Source organism: Solanum lycopersicum, chromosome 5 (genome assembly GCF_036512215.1).
Source record: "Solanum lycopersicum chromosome 5, SLM_r2.1".
Lineage (NCBI taxonomy): Eukaryota > Viridiplantae > Streptophyta > Magnoliopsida > Solanales > Solanaceae > Solanum > Solanum lycopersicum.
Window position 1 is genome coordinate 39715621 of NC_090804.1, and position 21972 is coordinate 39737592.

Genomic DNA, 21972 nt, shown 5'->3' on the forward strand with positions numbered 1-21972 from the left:
TAGTTGGAGCATAAAAGGTTTAGGTTTAGTTTGGAGGGTCAGGAGAGCAAAAAAGACAAGCTTGAAGACCTCCTCATCACAAGTTTGATCAAAGGTTGAGGACGCCTTGTCTTTGAAGACTTGTCTTTGGAGGACTTTGAAGGAGCTCCATCCTTTGATTCGGAATTTGAGTCTTTAGCTGAAGGTGCTTCTGGAAGCTTGAGAATTTCTCTGGTCAGTCTGTACCATCCAGCAGCTCGTTCCTCAGTCCTGCAGAGTCCAAAACTCCACAGAAAATTACGTGCTTAATCTTACAAATTGGGCAGTTATCTGAGACGTTATAGTAAGAGAAGTTTCAAAGATGAAGCTACCTCTCAGCATTATCAACTTTACCCAGCACACAAAGGATAGCCTCAAAACAAACTCTTTCACTAGGATCAAGAAGTAGCTGATACAGCACTGAATTGAACTGAGTCTTAATGTCTGGCCTTTCTGCACCACATAATATGGAGTTCGCCAGCAATCAGTCTTATTATCTACTCCCAGTCTCCAAACAGAAAAGGGGCATGCTTGCTCAGAATACATTTCAAACAGACATACCTTCTAGTGACCGAGCTCGGGATATACTGTGGCACAACCTGGCAAGTGCAACTCTAGCAAGAACATCATGCATATGGAGTACATCTTGTAGAGCCCCTGATTCAAACAAATTCTGATAGTATTAATGGATGATATATGACAATGAAATTGGAGATAAGAAATTGACTTACCACCGGGCTGCACAAGCTTCCCTACAAAAAGACAAAAAAGCTAGTCAAAAAACAAACTCAAACCATCAATCAGATACATATGCCAAGAAATTCCCCTTTTACCAATAAGGATATCCACCAAGAAACTCGATTTATTTCATGAAAATTATCATAAGGATGCCCTTTTACATGGATCTTAGCATAAGACATCACAACAACAAAACATTAAAGCAATGCTACTTGTCAAGTGAGAACACACAAGAAAACAAATACAGAGATATTAATCAAAAAGGAATATCAATACAGATGGGAAAAGCAGTCCTCCTTAAAGAGTTCACATACTAATCAACATTTAACTCATGAAAGTTTGAAGATGTCCTAGAAACCCAGAATGTTGCAACTTGTAGGCCCTTTTCTCATCTTATTTCACTTCTTACTATTTCAACGGTGGTCTGTTTGCATGACACATCATTCATTCTATTCCAGTGTTGTAAAAAGAGCAGAAAAGCGTGCTTAAAAAGGATTCAAAGTGAGGCTTGACCAGTGCGCTTCTTTCTCCTGAGGTGATGCAATCTGAAAAAGGCCCTCGCTTCAAATAAAGAAGCGAGAAGCGACACTAAGGTAAAAGCGCAATAAAGCGCGCTTTTTATAAAAAACCGACAATTAGGGTATTTTTTAAAATTAGGTTTTGTTTTTTCAAAAAAATAATCTGAAATAGATATGACTTAATTTTCTTTCACGACTCTTCTTTCGCTGCTTCTATCTTCACGACCGTGACTGCAACTGCGTCTCTCTTCAAGACAGCGACTGCGACTTACTGTGCTTCATCTCTGTGAAACTCTTCACAATGCGACTACTGTAGTTTTTTCTTCTTCTTCTCTTCATCTCGGCTGAGATCTGCTACTGTTTCTGTTCACAATTATTGACTGCGTGCTCTGTTTTTTTCAATTCTTTTGCTGTTTTTTTCAATTCTTTTGCTGTTTTTTTCGTTTTTATTTTGTGATCAGTGTGTATGCTTGTTGCTCTGTTTTTTTATTTTTTGACACTTCTTTTTTGCTTGTAGTATTTAGTGAACTTGTATTTTCTCATTCAAGATGTCACAAAAAGGGATCCGGCTTGGGCATATGGAACTCCTATGGGTAGTAGCACAAAAGTCAAATGTAGCTTTTATGATGTGACATACAATGGCGGAATCTTTCGTAACAAAAGGCATCTCATCAATGGCTATAGAGATGTAAAAGTATGCCCGAGAGTCCCGGATAAAGTGAGGGAAGAGATCAAAGAATATATCTTGAAGAAAAATGAGTTTAAAACTCAAATGAACCATGAAGCATCCATGGTTAATCTTGTTGATAATGATGGAATGGATGATGATGAATTTGAAGTGAACATGCCAATGCCAATGGGGCCTCCCTCAAAGCATCAAAGGATGACTTCGAGTAATGGGAGTGGGTCTTCCATCAATAGCAGTATCAAGGGTCCTATGAATCTCTATTTCTCGCAACAATAAAACTAAAAGAGAAAAAGTGGACCTATTGACTTAGAATCTTCTAGAAAGATTTTGAGGGATCGTGCTATATCTGTTTTTGCTAGGTGGATGTATGATGCAGGAATTACTTTTAATTGTGTTAATTACAAAGATAGTTTTGGTGAATTCGTTGAGGTACTCAGCCAATATGACCCTGGAATGAATCCTCCCACCTATCATGAGGTAAGAGTTCCCTTTTCTAAAAAAGGAGGTGGAAAAGACAAACAAGATAGTAGAAGAACATAAGGTTCAATGGAAAACGTATGGTTGTTCCACTATGATGGATAAATGGACAACAAGGAATGGGGAAAAATGGCCATTAATGTTTTGGTGAACTCTCCAAGAGGGAGTGTATTCCTTGAATCTTATGATGCTAGTGACACTAATAAGATGTTTAATTTGTTGGAGAAGATTATCATGAAGGTAGGATAGGAAAATGTGGTACAAGTTGTAACAGATAATGCAAGTGAGAACAAAAAAACGGGTAACACGTTGAAGGGAGTGTTCCCACATATTTTCTCCACTCCTTGTGCTGCTCACTGTATCAACTTGATGTTTGGTGACATTTTCAAACAAGCCCTGTATTCTACAGGTGAACTTGAGTCAGTGTTGTGAAAAGCGCAGAAAAGTGCGCTTAAAGCGCGCTTCAAAGCGAGGCGACCCTTGTGCGTTTTTTTATCTTGAGGCGAGGCAATCTGAAAAAAGCTCTCGCTTTAGATGAAGAAGCGAGAAGCGACCCTAAGGCAAAAACACAATAAAGCGCGCTTTTTATAAATTAAAAAAAAAGTGACAATTAGGATTTTTTTAAAAAAAATTAGGTTTTTTTAAAAAAAAATCTGAAATATAACCTTCTCTCTCCTCACGACTCTTCTTTCACGACTCTTTTCCTTCTTTCTCTCCTCGCGACTCTTCTTTCACAATACTTCTTTCCCTTCTTTCTCTCCTGACGATCTCGATTGAGGCTGCCTCTCTCTTCAACCTCGACCGCGACTGTAGGTAACTTTTTGTTCATCTCTTTTTTAGCTAATGTTTATTAGTTCATCTCTATGAGTTTCTTTTCTCATGAAATATACAATCTTCGTCTGTGCTTCATCTCTTCATCTCTCTGAGTTTCGACTACTCTAGTTTTTTCTTCTTCTTCTCTTCTTTTCTTCCTGCCTGCTCTGTTTCTAATTACTGACTGCTGCCTTTTCAATTCTTTTGCTTTTTTTATTTTATTTTGTGATCAGTCTAGCAGCCTTGTTGAAGAATAGGAGTTTGAATGTTGTGATTTGATTATGTTTTTGATTTTTTGCTTTATATGTTATGACTTATGAGTATTTTTGCCTATGTAATTTCTTTCAATATAAGACTATATTAGCTCTATTTAGTTATTTAATTTTTTTATTTTTATAGTAAATGTCGCTTTTTTTAAAAAAGCGAGCGCTTCGCTTCACGCTTCTCGCTTCTGTGAAGCATGCCCTCGTCGCTTTTTTCCGCTTCTCGCTTCCCGAAACACTGACTTGAGTCTTGATATTTAAATTGCATTTTTTAAACTTCATATTTTAACTGCCATTTTCTTTACAGTTTCTGGTAAGGCTGTTAAGGTACATGCTTATATCAATCAAAGGGCATTGTTGTTGAATATGATGAGGAGATACACAAAGCAAAGATCTTTGGTAAAACCCGCCAAGACAAGATTCGCAACAACTTTTTTGACTTTGTATAGTTTTTATAAGAAAAAGAAAAAAATTGAGAAATTTGTTTATATCAACTGAATGGAATGAGAGTATCTATTCAAAGGAATCTCTTGGTAAAGAAGTTGCGACACATATCATTAGTCCATTTTTTTGGAATGACGTTGTTCAAGAACTCACAGTTGGTGGTCCTTTAATTCATGTACATCGTATGGTGGATGGGGAGAAAAAATCACCAATGGGTTACATTTATGAAACCATGGACAGGGCCAAAGAAAGTATTGATACAAGGAAATATGAAAGTGTTTTTGAATCATTGATGCAAGGTGGACAGATCAACTTCATCAACCTTTGCATGAAGCGTGACACATTTTGAACTGCTCTATTATAAAAATAATGACATGAAGATTTTAACTGAAGAAGTGCGGCAGGGATATCATAAATGTGTTGAGAGGATGATCCCAGACAAAACTTTGCAAGAAAAAATAGGGGAGGAGCTTGGTGTGTACATGAAAGCGGATGGCCTACTTGGAATTGAATCAGCCATTATAGCTAGAACCTTGAGGTCACCAGGTAAGAATTTCATCTTTTAATTGTTTACAGCTTCAACTTTTAAGTTATTACATATCTTTTAAAATAACTCTTCTACAGTTGAATGGTGGATGCAATTTGGTCATAATGTCCCAAACTTGCAACAGTTTTGCTATAAGAGTGCAAAGTTTGCTTGTAGCACATCCGATTGTGAGAGAAAATGGAGCGTGTATGAACATGTGAGAAACTACATTAAATCAATGCATTATTACTAATTAAATTGATATCTTAATCATCCCAAGTCCTCCTATTAATTACATTCTACTATGTGCAGATTCATAGTAAAAAAAGATAGGCTTGAGTTGACACGCCTCAATGATCTAGTGTCCATCAAATATAATAGAACATTGGAGTGTCGTTACAATGCACGTAATACCATTGATCCAATTTTGTTGGATAGTATTGATAAGGCAAATAAATGGTTAACTGGAGCACCATCAGATCACCAAAAGAGAAAGTCTCACTTATGGTGATATTTCTGTGGCAAGTGGTGTTGAGGAGAATATTTATAGTTTTAGGGGGAGTACTTTAAGGGGCAAGGAAAAGAGGAGTTGGAGGTTCTAGTTCAAGTCGAAACCTTGTTGATGAGCCTTCTGATGATGAAAAGATGACCAAGTAGAACCATTGGTTGTGGCACTTCAAGAATTTGAGGATCTTGTTGAAGAATAGGAGTTTGAGTCTTTGTGATTTAAAAATGTTTTTGATTTTTTGTTTTATATGTTATGACTTGTGAGTATTATTGACTATCTATTTTCATTTAATCTAAGACTATATTACCTATATTCAGTTATTTAATATTTTTTTATTTTTATACTAAATGTCGCTTTTTAAAAATAAAAAAAAAGTGTGCGCTTCACTTCACGCTTCTCGCTTTTGTGAAGCGAGCCCTCGTCGCTTTTTTCCGCTTCTCGCTTCGCAAAACATTGTTCTATTCAATGAGTTCTTTCTCTTCCTTTCAACTGATGAAGCAAGGATTTTCAAGTTTCTCCCCCCATTCATGAAGGAACACTTCAGAAATTTATTAAGAAATATATTTATTTTTCATGTTTAGGAAATGTGAGGACCTTTACAGAATTCGAACTTATTAATGGAGGAAACCAAAAATATGAAACCCTCATACCTTCCTAACATCCTATTTACTTAACACAACTGGGAGATTTATTTAATACCGCTTCCCGTGATCAGATTGTCTTTTACATCCTTGTTCAAGGTATAGCAATATATCTTTAAACCACAATGAACTCAAAGTGCTCCCTCCAACATGTCTAACAACTTATCTTGTTCTCTTGATGTAAAAGGGATTTCAATAAAAAGCATCAAAAAGATGCATAACTTACAAAACGGGAATGATTAATTGCTCTAATACAAGTGAGTCTACGCTACTATCTACTTCTTTCTTTGACAAAAGTACTGTTGGTGAGTATATACTACTATCAGGGAGCTAATAAAATCCACAAAAAGATATGTTTGATTACCAAGGGTGAGATAATTCCAGTAAAATGATGAAAGCCTGTTTGGATGGGCTTATAACATAGGAGTTGTGTGGTGTGAGGTAGAAGGTATAATAGTCCCATGATAAAATGTAGGATTATCTAGACCCACGTTTGGTTGGAGGTATTAGGTAGTCACTGGATTATTTTATCCCACCATTTTTGCTAGAGTGATGGGATAAGCTATACCATATACATAGTGAATAACTTTTTAAAAAATAAAAAACATCCCGGTATAACTTGTTGCCACCCAAACGACCCCTTATAATTTATAGTCCACAAACCATACGTTAGGAATTCTAACTTATGGTTTTTGGCTTATTTTTGTTATTTTGGCGTAAAGCACTTTTTATTTTAGCCAAACACCACAAAAGTACTTGCATTTTATTTTGGCTAGAAAGAACCTAAAATAAGTCAATCCAAACAGGATCTAACTAAACAAGCAGCCTTGAGGAAGTAAGTTGGATTTGAGATGCCATCAAACTATCTTTGGTTTCTATCTGTTCAGACACAGAGAAATTACTGGTGCAGCCATTTTCCAGATTTTCTAGAAGGTTTTATGAATATTCAGGGAATAATAGCTTTCATAGGCTTGTATTATTTTCTGTGGCATAACCCATTCCAGACCAAAAATAGATCTTCTACAGTTTTACGATGGGTCAGTGAAGGAAGAGATAGCTGACACTTCTGAGCTTTGCTGACACATGTGGCATCTTTTAATTAGTAAAATATTCCTCTTGATTATGAAGACAAGGTCTTGTGGAAACTCAGCAACGATGGGGCTTTATCAGTCAAAAGTGCATATGGAGTGGTCTACATGAGATAATTGGGGGAACACTATCCTTGGAGATACTTCTGGAAGAGTGTCATGTCCACCAAAGTGAAACGTTTTACAACGTTAAAGATTAAGAGAGCTTCCCTTACTCAAGAAGTCTTACATTGCATGTTCACTAGAACATTTTCCTGAACATTACAAGCACTAGCTAGATAATGCCAGAGCACACATCAGATCTTTTGAGTTGCTAGATTAGGAGGGGAGGAATCGAAAGTCAAAAGGGATGGTGGAGATTTATACCATCATATCATAAATATGGTGGTCAATATGGAAGGAAAGAAATAAGAGATGCTTTAGACATAGGTCCAATTCCATAAACAAAGTAAAATGGAATTGTATTGTATCTTTACATTTTTTGGTGTAAACAACTTTGTATAGAAGATGTAGATTAGATTGTAGATTTAATAGGAAGCTTGCAATTGATATCTTTTGGAGGTGGCGAGCATACCTTAATGCTAATGAATACAACTTAACAAATTTTATAAAAAAATATTCCTCTTGATTAAGTCATCTTGGGTGAGAAAGGCCCCTTTGAGAGCCAGTCAGGTGAAGCACTTCACCTTTGTAGGCACTTTAGTTTGCTTGTTTATTTATTTCAATCTCTCCCTCTTCTAAAGATTCTTGAAACAAAGAATAAAACCTCAATGATTTGACTCACTTAGCCTCATGAAGAATTAAATATCACAAACAAATTAATTACATAAAGTGAGGATAAGAGCAGAAACAGGACATGAAAATGACATCCATTTTAGTCTTTTGGGAACATGTGAATAAAGAATATGTCCTCAAGGCATCTATGGTACTTTAGTTTAGACCTTTCTTTCATTTGACAGATTTTACCCATTACCAGACATCTCTATACTCCACATTTTTAGTTCAGACCTTTTAGTGAACTTTTGTGGTATTATGCTCTTTTATACCACTCTTTTTCAGTAACTTTTTCTTTAGGGAGGATAGCAAATGCTTCTGCATACATGTTCCCGGAGCTCTAATGTAGGTAAAATATCTTGTTCATGTTCATTAACATTTTTAAATTAGGTTTAGGCCTAGCTCACACCCCAAAAGCTAGCTCAAAGGGAGGAGGATTTTCCAATCCTAACAAGGAGTCAACCCATCTCATTAACCACGGATATGGGACTTTTATAATTCTTTATTACCCACCTCACGCCCATTGCTTAGCATCTGATGCATGGGCAATTTTGATTTTGGGGATTCCAAGATCGGGTGAGACGAACCCTGCTTTTATACCATGTGAAACTAGGTCTCAAATATAAGAAACACCCCAAAAGCTAGCTCAAAGAGAGAAGGATTGCCCAAAGCCTTATAAGGAGTCCACTTATCTCATTAACCACCGATTTGAAACTTTTGTCATTCTTTACGAAACATAAAATGAGAATCAACATAGCAGTGCACAGTATTGTAAGTTACAATAATAGAATTTGGAGTTCATAAATTGAAGTTCTTCATACTATTAAAGCAAAAGAAAGGATTGCAAAAGTTAAAACACCTTGTTCAGGAAATTACCTAATGCCATTGCAACTGCATATGGATCACTTGTGGCTAAATCGGAGAGAATTTCTAAAGAATGCCTCACAGCAACTGGATCAGCAAATGAGACTCTGTATCAACATACAAAATGTCTTAAGTTTTGTTGTTCGACGATTTAAAAAAATTACAGAATCATAAATACATTTATACTAAAAATGGAAGACCAAGCTACTGTAGACAAGTAAAATTTGAGAAGCTGTTGCAGAGCAGAATCATATGATTTTCCTTGAACTTCTTCGAAGTAAATAATAGGGATCAGGTAATGGCTTTGCAACTTGTGCAAAATTTCTGAAAGGTAAACGCATATTTAACAACCCAGGCTTGGTATGCATAAGAGAAGGCTCCTGGTAAACTTGAAATCCAGAAGCTTGATTATCACATCTTGGACCCCAAACCACTTGTCAGCAGGCACCTCCAAGATGTATTAAGCCACTTGGGCCTCAAGCAGATGAGATCTCCCCAAGTTGGTAAGAACTGAACAAACAAATCCTTTCGCTATACCTTTTGTCAGAAATGTCAAAGGTTGAAATGAATGTAATAACCAATCTTCCATAAAAAGCGACACCCTTGTTAAGAGTATATACACACCAAGTGATGTTGGAACTATAGGTGGCTTATTGGGGCAACATAAAGGAAGCGAGACTCGGAAGACTTAGGAATATAAAGAGAAAATGTGTTGATGCCACAGTGAGGAGATGTGAGAGGTTGGTTGTTGGGAGTACACAGAGAGGTAGAGGTATACCTAAAAAGTACTGAAGAGAGGTGATTAAACAGGACATGGCGCAGCTTCATATTGCTGAGGATATGAATCTAGATAGGAAAGACTGCAGGTCGCATTTAGGGGTAGAAGGTTAGTACGGATAAAGTGTTGCCTTGCCTTGAGAAGGCCTAGGCTTGTCAGTTCCTATCATAGTACTAGTTGTGTCATATGTTGTTTATTGTGTTTCGGTTACACACTATTTGTTGTTATATTGTTTCTTTCTTGTAGACCTTACAATGCTTATCTTATTTTGTTATATGCTTTATTCATTGTTTCTTCTGCTTTTACTTGGGTTTGATGTAGTTGAGCCGAGGAGGGTCTTTCAGAAACAACCTCTCTAGTTCCATGAGGTACCGATAGGGTCATCCTACCCTTCCCAGTCCCCACTTGGTGGAATTTCACTCGGTATGTTGTTGTCCCACTGCCTACCTTTGAATGCAGCATTTGGCCCCTTACAACACTTACTCTTTTGATTGATAAAGGTTTGTTATTAATATGCAGCAAAGTGATGCAATGTATTTATAGGGACCCTTTGACACAGTTAATTCAAACACACCTATCACATTTTCATATCATTTTTAACGCCCTGGTTCTACAAGACCCAATACAATACTCTCAATAAGTTTTAGAATTCAGGACTTAAAAATGTTATCCTTGGGCCTAAAACCACTTGCCCAAGCTTATAAAGTCACTCGTGTTCCTTTTCACTGATAGGGGACTTAAGGGATGTAACAAGCACTTGCACTCATTCCCCGATACCGCAACAAAAGATAGATTCTGACAAGAAGCTTTTTCTCATAGGTAAGATTCAAGCAAATAGGCATTGGAATCAGCAACCTAAATGACTGGCGCAAACTTCAACAATAGCAAGCCTTTTTCCACTAGAAAATTGGACGACTCAAACTGAATCCTTCCTATTACGCGGATGATTATGAATTTTCCTTTATCGATTACTGTATTGATATTACACATTGGATGTGCAGTTCAACTTCTTATTCTTCTCCTTAGCTTTAAATGTGCAGCCTAAATGCCTGATAGCAAAAAATTATGTCCGAGAACTCCCCGAAGGCCAGTGGCACACAGTTTGGAACTCGGTGGATAATGGACTCACCCCTCTGCCTTCTCCAATTTATACTAGGTTTTTGTTTGCGGCAGAGTTCAAAATCCGTAATGTGCACCTAACCCACAATTGTTAATTGCGCTCTTACTACTAGACCAAAGCTCTGGAAGACACATGATAATAATGCTTATTGCAAACACTTTAAAATATCCTCCATAGTATGCTGAAAGAACATTGCTGAAGTTGCACTCAAAATGGTAAAATTCACATTAGTAGTCACACTAGCATTGATTACTTTTATAGAAAAGGTTCGTGTACAAAGAAGACGATAAAATGTTTGCTTCAATGGATATTAGTGGAGATGTGTCGTTTTATTTATTTATTGACATGGGGGAAGACGCCGATAGGAAGGGGAAAGCAAGGATTATCACAATGGACCACTACTAAAATAGGGTATACCACATTCAGCAGTAAAATGAGAGAACTAAATTTTTTTATCAATTGATTACAAAAGACATCAACAGTAGGAAGCAAACTAACCCTTGTACAGCACGATGAAGGAAAGCTGGATTCCCTGGATCCAAGGGAAGTCTTCTCAACGCACTCAATGCAGCATATTGCAAATTACTCCGAATCGTAGACTGAAACATGAAGGGGAGAAAACGTAAGTTCACATATACCAAGCAGAACCATGATAATGGAGAAAACTTGAGGCACACCATCGTACGATATCTATTTGTCCAACAACTCTTACACGCATGTACTACCAATAAAAAGACAATAATTGCATACATTCTTCAAACACAACAATGACCTCATGTTTGTCCTAAGAGCTATCCATAACAAACACATTGAACAATTATATTGGCAGTCTAAGTGGCTCAGACTTGTTTGTGGGTGTCCGATACGAATGCAGATCTAGAGGTCAAACCCTTCATGATCTAATATATTTTTTTTATATATATATAAGGTTTGTTTTCATGATCTAATTTATAAAATTCGGGGATATGGATCCATGTATGGATACAGGTACGGAGATTTGCCTAAAACTAATTAAAATATCTAAAAATAGAGTTATAAACCCTAAATTATGAGACATTATGTGGAGAACTTTAGGAGAATCCAGGAAGAATATTGAAGGAAAAGGAGTGACTTTTATATAAAAGGTATTCCATTTTCTTCAATTTCACCTTTTAACTTTTGTATAGACTACAAAAATCATGAAAACTGCCCAGAGTTTCCCCGTCGATTTTGGTCAAATTATCCAAAATTGGTTGACCAATATGGACACCGATTCGACACCCATGTCATGTCGACACGGGTGCGGTACCAAAAGTCAAGAGTGTGAGCAACTAGATGGCAGTAGCTATGAAGTTAAAAGTAAACATAAAGCATACAATCTTGTGGATGGAGTGTTTGATGAGCCATTGTTAAGTACTTTCTAATTTTTTTGAGAAATTGCAATTAATTGAAATACACATATATAAAGAGATAAATGTCAAAAACACACGTAAATTATTGTCTTTTTTTTAATTTCATACCTTAACTAATGCGAGTGTAACTTTCATACCTTAACTATCACTACTAGTTTTTTGATAAACACACTCAGTCGTGTGTAATACATGCTCTTTTAATTGCAATCCACATGGATAAAATATTTCACCTTGACAAAAATTAAATAAACAATTAATATAGTTAAAAACTAAGGAGTAAAATATTACTATCCCAAAAAAATTGAAAATTAAAAAAAAATATTTTAAAAAAAAATTCTCACCCCACTCTACCATCTCCTACCCCCCCCCCCCCATCCCCCGTCCTTTTATTCCATAAAATTCTTTCATGAAATATTTTCTTATAATTCAGAACTCACCCCCTCTCTACTCCTTCATAAGAACATTTTTATATTATTTTTAAAAAATATCTACCCCACCCCATCTAACCCTCGACTCCGAGTTTATTTTTCTATTTTTACATTTTTCTTGTTTTGTGTTAGATGTGTATATATATCTTTAGAAAATATTTTTTTTATTCAAGTACAGAATAAAACAAAAATAAAAATTATAATTTAAAAAAAGTCTTGTGGCAAGTAAAAAATACTTTCCTAAAATCTCTCTCTCTCTCTCTCTCTCTCTATATATATATATATATATATAATTCAAAAAGGGAAAAAAATTGGAAGCAGAGGGTTATGTGGGGTGGGGTGGAATTTCTTTTTTTAAAAAAAATTATATCTAAATTATTTATTTGAAGGGATGGTGGTTCGGAAAATGAAGTTATAATTCAAAAAGGGAAAAAAATGGAAGCAGAGGGTTATGTGGGGTGGGGTGGAATTTCTTTTCTTTTTTAAATAATATCTAAATTATTATTTGAAGGGATGGTGGTTCGGGAAATGAAGTTAGAATTATTTTCAGAAAACAAAAAAAAGGGATGGGGAAGAGTGTTGTAGAGGAAATGAAATGGAGTGGAATAAGAGAAATATTTGACATTTAATTTGATTTTCTTTTTTTTTTTTTGTGAGGGGGGGGGGGGGGGGGGGGGATGGGGGAGGGAGGGGATAGTGATACTTTAATCTTTTAACTTAAACTAATAATTTATTTAATTTTTGTGAAGGTGGAATGCTTTGTCCATGTGGAGTGTGATGTGCCAATTTTTTAAAAATAAAAGAGTATCATACACACCATGAACCATGATGAGAGCGTAATAAAAGAGAGGTGTTTTTCAAAGTAACAAGTGATAGTTTAGGTATGAAACTCACACTCTCATCAAATTAGGTATGAAACTAAAAAAAAAAAATAGTTTATGTGTGTTTTTGACCCCTCTCTCTCTCTCTCTCTCCCCCCCCCCCCCCCCTATATATATATATATATAGGTAACTTTGTATTCACTAAAGGTTTATCAGCAAATAAATGATGAGCATGGGTCACTTACAATCTTATCAGAGCATATCAAACTACCCTCTGGGAGATTACAAATTACCTATAAAGTCAGCAAAAAGTTCTATATCCCCATCATATCATGTTTGCACCAAAAGTACAAAAGACTAAGACAATTCATTCTAATTTTCTGGATGTTGTTTCTCTTATACACAGCATCTTCCGTTCCTTTCTTTCCATAGGGACCACCAGATGCAGGCTGGGATTAACTCACACCAATCTTCATTTGACTCCATTCTTCCTATCTTCTTCCAGCTATAGAGCAAGTCGTTAGTGAACTTTGGAATCACCCAGCATACACCAAGAAGACCAAGAAACATGTTCCACAAGCTTGTAGCTACTTTGCAATGAAATAAGTGACTATTAACTTCTGCATCTTGATCACACATAAAGCATCTTGAGCATAATTGTCTGCCTTTCTTTTGAAGCACTTAATGTGTTAAGCAGGCCCTTTTGCATACTAACCAAGCAAAATATGAGATCTTAAATGGTATTTTTATCTTCCACATTAACTTACATGGCCAGTTTCTGATCTGTGTTTGGCCAATATTGTATCTGCAGTAACATGACTTTACTGTAAACCCACCTTTGTTTTGCCATCTCCAAATAGACTTATCAGGTGCAGTGGAGGTGCCTGGGAAGGCATTGAGGATCTGAAACAAATTAATGATCCTCGCGATTTCCCAATCATTGAAAGCTCTCCTGAATATAAGATTCCAACCCTGAGGGCTCCATAGCTGTGAGATGTGGCTTTGTTTTGAGTGGTGAGCATAAACAGGTCTAGGAAGAGTGATTGAAGGCTTTCATCCCCAATCCAATGTTCATTCCAAAAATGAATTTTCCTACCATTTCCCACCTATAGTGAGATGTTGCCTTTGAACTGGGGCCATAATCTTCTAATAGTCTTCCACAACTGCATCCAAAAGTTCCAAGAGCCTCCTCAGTAATCCAGCTTTCCATACTTCATTGTGATGACTCTTTTCCAGAGTGACTGATCATCAATGCAGAATCTCCACAACCACTTTTGAAGACGACAATTATTCTGAAGATTGAGCTTTTTTATTCCCAGCCCCCCTTGCTTTCTGCTAAGAGTAAGAGTATCTCACTTAACTAGAAAGTAACATTTGTACTGTTTATTTCAATTCCATAGGAAAGACCTTCTGAGTTGATTGATCTTTTTCACAGTGTTCTTTGGAATTGGAAATAGGCTCATCATATATGAAGGAAGGGCATCAAGGACTGATTTAATTAGAGTCAACCTACCCCACAGGGAGATGTATAGACTCTTCCACCTAGCAAGCTTCTTGTTACATCTATCCAAAACTTCAGCCCACACTGTTGTCTCCTTATTTTGTGCTCCTAAAGGCCGCCCAGATACCTTGTAGGTACGGTTTTTATTTGGCAGCCAAGATTTCTAGCTAGCAACTCCATATTATCCACTTGATTCACAGGATAGAGAAAACCTTTTTTGCCAGTTTATATGCAGACCAGATATACCTTCAAAGATGGTAAGGATTGCTCTAATGTGTCTAATTTGTATCACCTCAGCCTCACAGAAAACTTAAGTATCATCTGCATATAGTAGATGAGTAATCTGCACCTCATTGTCCCTATTCCCCTGAGTCTGAGCCTTAAAGCCTTTAATCCATCCATTAACATTAGCTTTTCTGATCATGTGATTGAGGCCATCCATGGCTAGCAAGAAAAGAAAAGGTGAGAGAGGGTCACCTTGTCTCAAACCTCTTTGTAATTTGAAAAAACCTTCTTAGTTTCCATTTATGATCAGGCAGAATTTAGCAATGAATATGCAGAACTTTATCCAATTGAGCCATTTCCTCCAAAATTCCATGTCCTTTAAACTCTTCAAAGAAAAGCCCAATTGACGTGATCATAGGCCTTCTCTATGTGGAACTTACATAAAATTCCAGGAATTTTTTGCTTAACTCTGGAGTACCAACTCATTAGCAACTAGTGCAGCATCCCATGATCTGCCTTCCAGAAAGGCCATTTGGTGTACATCAACCAGTAATCAGTTTGGAAATGATCTTGCAAACTCCTCCTATCAAGCTTATAGGCCTGAAATCTTTCAATTTTTCTGCTCCATGTATTTTAGGAATCAGTGCTAGGAAGGTGGCATTGAAAGACTTTTCAAAATTCCATTTTGATGGAAATTGTGAAGATTCAGCATCAGATCCTCTTTTAAAAGAAACTCATTGTGTAGCCATCTGGACCTGGAGCTTTATCTCCGTCCAAAAGTTGTAGCATTGCAAGACCTCTGATTCAGAATTTGAGAATTGGTGGCAAAGGTGGAGGGTTTCACCAACTTGATTGAGAGTTGGTGGAATGAATTTCTAGAGAAAAGTTATCCTGATTACAGATTGAATATTAAACTAAGAATGCTAAAGCAGAAACTCAAGGAGCGCAGCAAGTCAAATTTTGGGGAGCTTACTAGTAAGAAAAATAGCTTACTGGAGGAACTCGCAGAAACTGATTTGATACAAGAAACCAGGGAATTGACTGAAGATGAAGTGATACTAAGAGCCACCATAGTAGTGGAGCAAAAAATGAAGAATTGAAATGGAGACAAGAATCAAGGCTTTTATGGCTGAAACAAGGAGATAATAACACAAGGTTTTTTCAGAAAATGGCAACCGCCCACAGAAGGATCAACACTATTGATAGGTTGATTGATAGAGGAGAGGTTGTAGAAGACCCTGTAGAGATCAGGAGCACCATGATTAACTTCTACAAAGAACTTTACACTGAATCTGTGGAGTGGAGACCCAGTTTTGACCTTATGGAATGTCCAACTATTTCCCAGGAAGAAAAGGATTGGACGCAAAGACCATTTACTGAATCAGAGGTAGATATATATATATATATATATATATATATATATATATATATATATATATATATATATATATATATATATTGTGTGTATATAGATCCCAATCTTTTAGGCAAAGCAATGTAGAATCTCATTTTATTTTTGTGATCTGTAAGAAATATAGCATTGTTATTTCTTTACCGCCTCCTACAGATACATCCATTGGTCTGGATACTTCGGTACTATCATATCCTACCATATGGCTAAGTAAAGATGTATTTTTCAATTAGCAGTACTTCAGAATTCCAAGGCTAATGAAAAGACCACAAAAGGACAAATTACCAACTCTTACTGGATATCATGTGAAAATAATATATCAAATAAAGATTGCACAGCTGGTTATAATAGAAATCTTAAGAGAGGAAGCACACACGTTTTCAAGCTAACAATTATGTTTCTGTGTTAGAAAATTCTCCTTCATCACGCGTTTGTTATATAGTAAATCAATACCCGATGAAGGAATACAATAACTTGCAGACAAAAAGATTTATGTGGTTTGACAAAAGTACCTCCTTATCAACTCCTTTGGTCCCAAGGATGCCCTTCTTGCGTTTTTGTGGTGTATCAGCAACCTAACAATTGTAAGGCATAAACAAACAACTTGCAGTTCAGTAAAGCTGATTTTTTTCAATGATTTAAGTAAAGAAAGTTATTGAAGAACATCAGTTGTACATCTAATAAATACTCCCTCCGTCATAATTTATGTGATGGTGCTTGATTGGGCGTGGAGTTTAAGGATGAAATGAAGATTTTTGGAACTTGTGATCTAAAATAAGTCATAGATATTTGTGTAGATATAAGTGCCCGTTTGGATTGACTTGTTTTAGGTGTTTTTAAGCCAAGATAGTTTTTAAGCAGTTTTGAAGTGTTCGGGTAAAATTAAAAAGTGCCTATAAACACTTATTTTAAAGTCAAAATAACAAAAATAAGTCAAAAGTCATAACTTAGAAATCCTAACTTACGCTTTTGGCTTACAAGTTGTAAGTCAAAAGCCAATCCAAACAGGCCCTAAATCTCATTAAGGGTAAAATGGGAAGTTAAAGTTAAATTGTTACTAAATATAGAAAGGTGTCAATTCTTTTTGGGATTGACTAAAGAGGAAAGAGTTTCACATAGATCGAGACGGATGGAGTAGAATTTGTTTGAGGCAAAACGAAATCACACTCATGAATTCTCTAGCATAATTAACTACCATAGTTTCAAATATTTGGAAGACCTCTTCAGGAAATGTATGTATCACTTATACTTGTGGTATAGAGGTACTATTTGTACTCATAATAGAAAAATAGAAATATACTTAATAAGCCGCAACCATGAATTAAAATGCACTCTATCGGGCAAAAACATTTGTTTTTGTTTTTTTGTGAAAGGTAAGAATTGAGGAAAAGAGTATTTTTATTTGGGAGTGATACAAAAACAACACATCCACTTAAATCCCATGAGGTGGGGTCTGGGGATGGTAGAGATTATGCAGACCTTACCATTACCTTGAAGAGGTAGAGAGGTTATTTTTTATAGACCCTCGGCTTAAGTGCATCAAACTCAAGTACACAAAGAAGATAAAGATGAAGAAACATAGCAATCATATATTTATACAAAAGAGAACCTTACACCCGCCTACATGGCGCCACTACAAGCCAGAATTTCCTTTTAAATTTATTTATATCCAAAACTAGTCTTTCCCTTTTATGAAAAGTTGCGACTTTTATGAAAAGTTGCAGCTTTTATGAAGAGTTGCGACTTCATGAAAAGTTGCGACTTCAAATGAAGAGTTGCAACTTTTATAAAAGATATGACTTTAATGAAAGGTTGTGACATTTCCGAAGGGTTGCAATAGTTGTGACCTTTCCAATAGGCGCAACAAATAGTAGTTCACACTACCCTTGTTAAATACAGAGATTTTTTCTCATTATAAAACAAAAAATCTGAACTTCTTATTCTTCCTTTTCTTCTTCTTCTTCTTCTTCTTCTACACAATTAAATATTCGTGTACTTTGCTCCTGTTGAGTTGCTCAATGACACCATTGCTTATGTTACAGATCCAAGTATCATTTTTCCAGTCATAAATTTATGTGTATGTTGTTAAAAGATAAATGATATGTAATAATTTTCATTTTCCTTTACATTATTAATGTTCGTTACTGCATAATCTTATTAGTAAAATATTGTGTTTTAGTTTTAATGAAGGATAGGTTTTAAATATTATTTTATGAATTACATGATATAAATTCCCGCGCAAAGCGCGAGTAATTTTACTAGTTAACAAGGAAAGCAGAGTAAAGTGTACAATAAAGAACAGAAACATCAGCAAATAGTCTGATAATCGAAACACAATAAACAACATATGGCAATAAATACACGGAACCTTCGCAAGGCAAGACAACACTCTAGACGTACTAGTATTCTACCCTAATACGCAATTTCCACTCCATCCTATCTAATTCATGACTCGATAATCCAAAGTTGCACCATGTCGTGTCTAATCACCTCTCTTCAATACTTTTTCGACCTACCTTTACCCCCTCCATGTACCCTCTACCACCCACCTCTCTCACCTCCTCATTGGGGCAGCAACACAACTCATCTGCACATGCCAGGCCATCTCAATCTTGCTTACCTCAGCTTTTCCACCAAAGAGGCCACTCCAACTTTCTCTCGCATAACCGCATTCCTAATTTTGTCGCTCCTAGTATGTCCACACATCCCTCTCAACATCCGCATCTTGCAACATGCATCTTCTCAACAATGAGTTCTTAATTGGCCCACACTCCACTTCATACAACAAGGAAGGTCTAACAACCATTCTATAGAACTTTTAGTTTCAAAAAAAAATAACCACTCCATAGAACTTATCAAGTTAAAGCGGTACCACTCTATAGAACTTACCAAGTTTAGGTGGTACCATATTATCACACAAGACACCAAATGCAAGCCTCCATTTCATCCATGTCGCTCTAATGGGATGTGTGACATCATTGTTAGTGTCTCCACTACCTTGGATTATGGACCCAAGATACTTAAAAAATCTCCCTCTCAAGGATATGCTAAGTGGCAAACCTTACTTACACGTCCATTTCATCCACCATCACACTGAATTTACACTCCAAATATTTAGTTTTGGTCCTGCTTAACCTAAGCCCTTTGGACTCCAGAGTTTGTCTCCAAACCTCTAATCTAGCATTGACTCTGTCACGAGTTTCATCAATCGGTACTATGTCATCCGCAAATAACATACACCATTGAACCTCCTTCTTCTAAATATACCCCGTCCACTCATCCATCACCAAGGTAAATAAGAAAGCGCTAAGAATTGATCCTTGGTGCTAGTGTTGCCCATCTCAACTGGAAAGTCTTTCGTGTCTCCTCCCACCATTCTACAAGACTCTTGGCTCCTTCATACGTGTTCTTTATAATTATCGCCTTAATATAAGCCATCAGGACACCTTTAACCTCCAAGCACCTCCAGAGGACATCCCTCAGGAGTTCGTCAATTTTCAAAGACTGAACATCATAGGTAGATCCCTCTTTCTTTCTCCATATTTTTCCACCGATCTCCGCACAAGATAAATGGCTTCAGTGGTCGATCGTCCCGGCATAAATCCAAATTGATTCCTAGAAATGAACACTCCTCTCCTCACCCTCATCTCCACTACTCTATCTCAAACCTTCATGGTGTGGCTTAGCAATTTGATACCCTTGTAGTTGTTACAATTTTGGATATCACCCTTGTTCTTGTACAGTGGAGCCATTATTCTCCATCTCCCTTTGTCTAGCATTTGTTTTCTTAAGAATAACACTAAACAACCCAGTCAACCACTTCCTACCTTCCTTGTCTGTGCTCTTCCGAAATTTCACCGGAATCTCATCAGGTCCAATTGCTCTTCTTCTGTTTAACGTACTAATAGCATGTTTAACCTCCTCGACCTTAAAACACCTACGATGCCCGATGTCTTTCACAGTGCACCAAATCACCCAACACAATGTATCAGTCCCTTACTTTGTTTAAGATTTTGTGGAAGTATGCTTGCCATCTTTGCTTAGTGGCAGCCTCCTTCACCAACACCTTGCCTCTCTCATCCTTAATACAAATATAATATACAACTGACTGGAGCCTAAGTAAGTAAATGGCAATGGTTTTTTTAAAAAAGGAACATGTAGTTGACAATGGTTTTTTTAGAGAAGGTAACATGTACTTCCAAGGCCTCTTAGTTATTAGTATCTCCCCATTAGGACTCTAGTTCACTTTGACAAAAAGTAAATAATAATGAACATCTCGTAACTCCTTTTTTAATAGACCAAAAGCATTCAATTATACTTCACCAACACGTAAATCATATTCATAGAGTCAAAAACATAGAAAATTAGGAACGATTGGGCAAAAAAAGCATTCGGAATTTATAATTATTAAAAGTGTAATGAGTTCCAAAGTGTTTGGTTGACCAGGAGGTCAAATTATTACCATCACTAGAGAAGATAAGAATATTGAGGGGAAGGATATTCAAATATTTATGGTCCACAGAATTTGCTAAAAGAAGGAAAAAACTAGACTCTCATGAGCATCTGTGTCCAAAAACAAAGGTGAATGTAGATGAAAGCAGGAAATTTATACTAAAAATTGGTGTTGCTTCACTATGAAGATTGTGGATTGAATTTGCAAACTAGGACTGGAAAAAGGGTAAGACCTACCTTTAGCAAATCAAATTCACAAGTTCCCCAGATACTACCATAAGAATTAGCATTTAAACTTCAAAACATAATAAAAGTTCAACTAATATTCGTCCCAATTTATACGACACCTATCCCATTTTGGAACTATTCAGATATTGAACATTGATGCGATGTTATCTCTATTAGACTTATTTTCAGCCATTACATTATTATTTTATTATGTTGCATATATACATGTTAAATTACCATCTTAAATAATGTATCCAGTTTAACGTCATCATATAAAACGAGATAGAGGAAGTAATGATCTGTGAGTTAACAGTAATCAGTCGTTTATACGAACTCATCTCTATTTGGTGACTCAAAAACTATCGTGTAATGATTAATATCTCTTTAGAAAGTTAATATTTTAAATAATTTTCTTTGGACAAACTCTGTCCTTCACCTTCTGTTATAGTAATAATATATTTTCACAAATCAGTTTTTCAGGTTAGCAATTAGTAGAAAGTAAATGTAGACACCTCCTGCAGAAACTAAATTGTTACTTCAAATTGAATTTCGCAACATGCCTGTATCCCTTCAGGTAAATAACAAAATACAGCTGAATATCGTATAATCTGATTTTGATGTGTTTAATTTAAATATGTCAAACATCTCAATTACTTCCAGCACAAAACAGTGGACCGTCCCCCCTACTCCTTTACGAGAAGGAAAGAGACAACAGGGAACAATAAATTGGACTGACTTATCAGGAAAAAGAGGGCTGAAATAAATTGGAGACAATACAGCATATATGCTAAATATGTACCAGATCAGCCTCACCCACATTAATAATGAAAATGTGAAATCATATGAAATAGGTTGTTTAAGAGAAGCTATCAAAATCATCAAGAAAGAGAAGCTAAATATACAAAGGAAGGGATTCTTTCAATCCAAATGTAAAATGATGTTGGTACAAAGAGCGGGATTTTTTCAATGCAAATGTAAAAAGGAGCAGACAATAAGATAGATTTGTGGACAAACCTTATCTAGAATGCCAAACACGATTTCATACAACTTCTGTGTTATCTCAGGGCTGCTAGAAGGTGCATATGTAAGAGCCTTTAGTGCTTGAAGACGTCGTGCATGAACTTCAAAAAGACAAAGGAGCATCACCAACTTCATCCAGTTAAACAAAAAGACAACCATATGAAACAAATTTGTCTAATTGATAAAGTTCTGCTTGTAATGGCCCTAAAAATGATTTATAGAAGTTAACTTCATGT

At 36.2% G+C, this 21972-nt stretch overlaps 1 protein-coding gene across 2 annotated transcripts in view; it reads right to left on the reverse strand.

Moving 5' to 3' along the window:
• The window catches only part of LOC101261231 (uncharacterized), a 67776-nt gene that overhangs the window by 41550 nt on the left and 4254 nt on the right, over positions 1-21972 (reverse strand). For both annotated transcript variants that reach the window (XR_741580.4, XM_004239266.5), the window contains 8 exons: positions 21731-21837; positions 16549-16611; positions 10757-10857; positions 8373-8467; positions 750-770; positions 580-675; positions 351-471; positions 70-249 (listed from right to left, as the gene is read on the reverse strand). Coding sequence is in view for 1 of the 2 variants with exons in the window: in XM_004239266.5 (XP_004239314.2) it covers positions 70-249; positions 351-471; positions 580-675; positions 750-770; positions 8373-8467; positions 10757-10857; positions 16549-16611; positions 21731-21837 (784 nt within the window). In the remaining variant the exon portion in view is untranslated. The remainder of the gene's footprint in view (positions 1-69; positions 250-350; positions 472-579; positions 676-749; positions 771-8372; positions 8468-10756; positions 10858-16548; positions 16612-21730; positions 21838-21972) is intronic.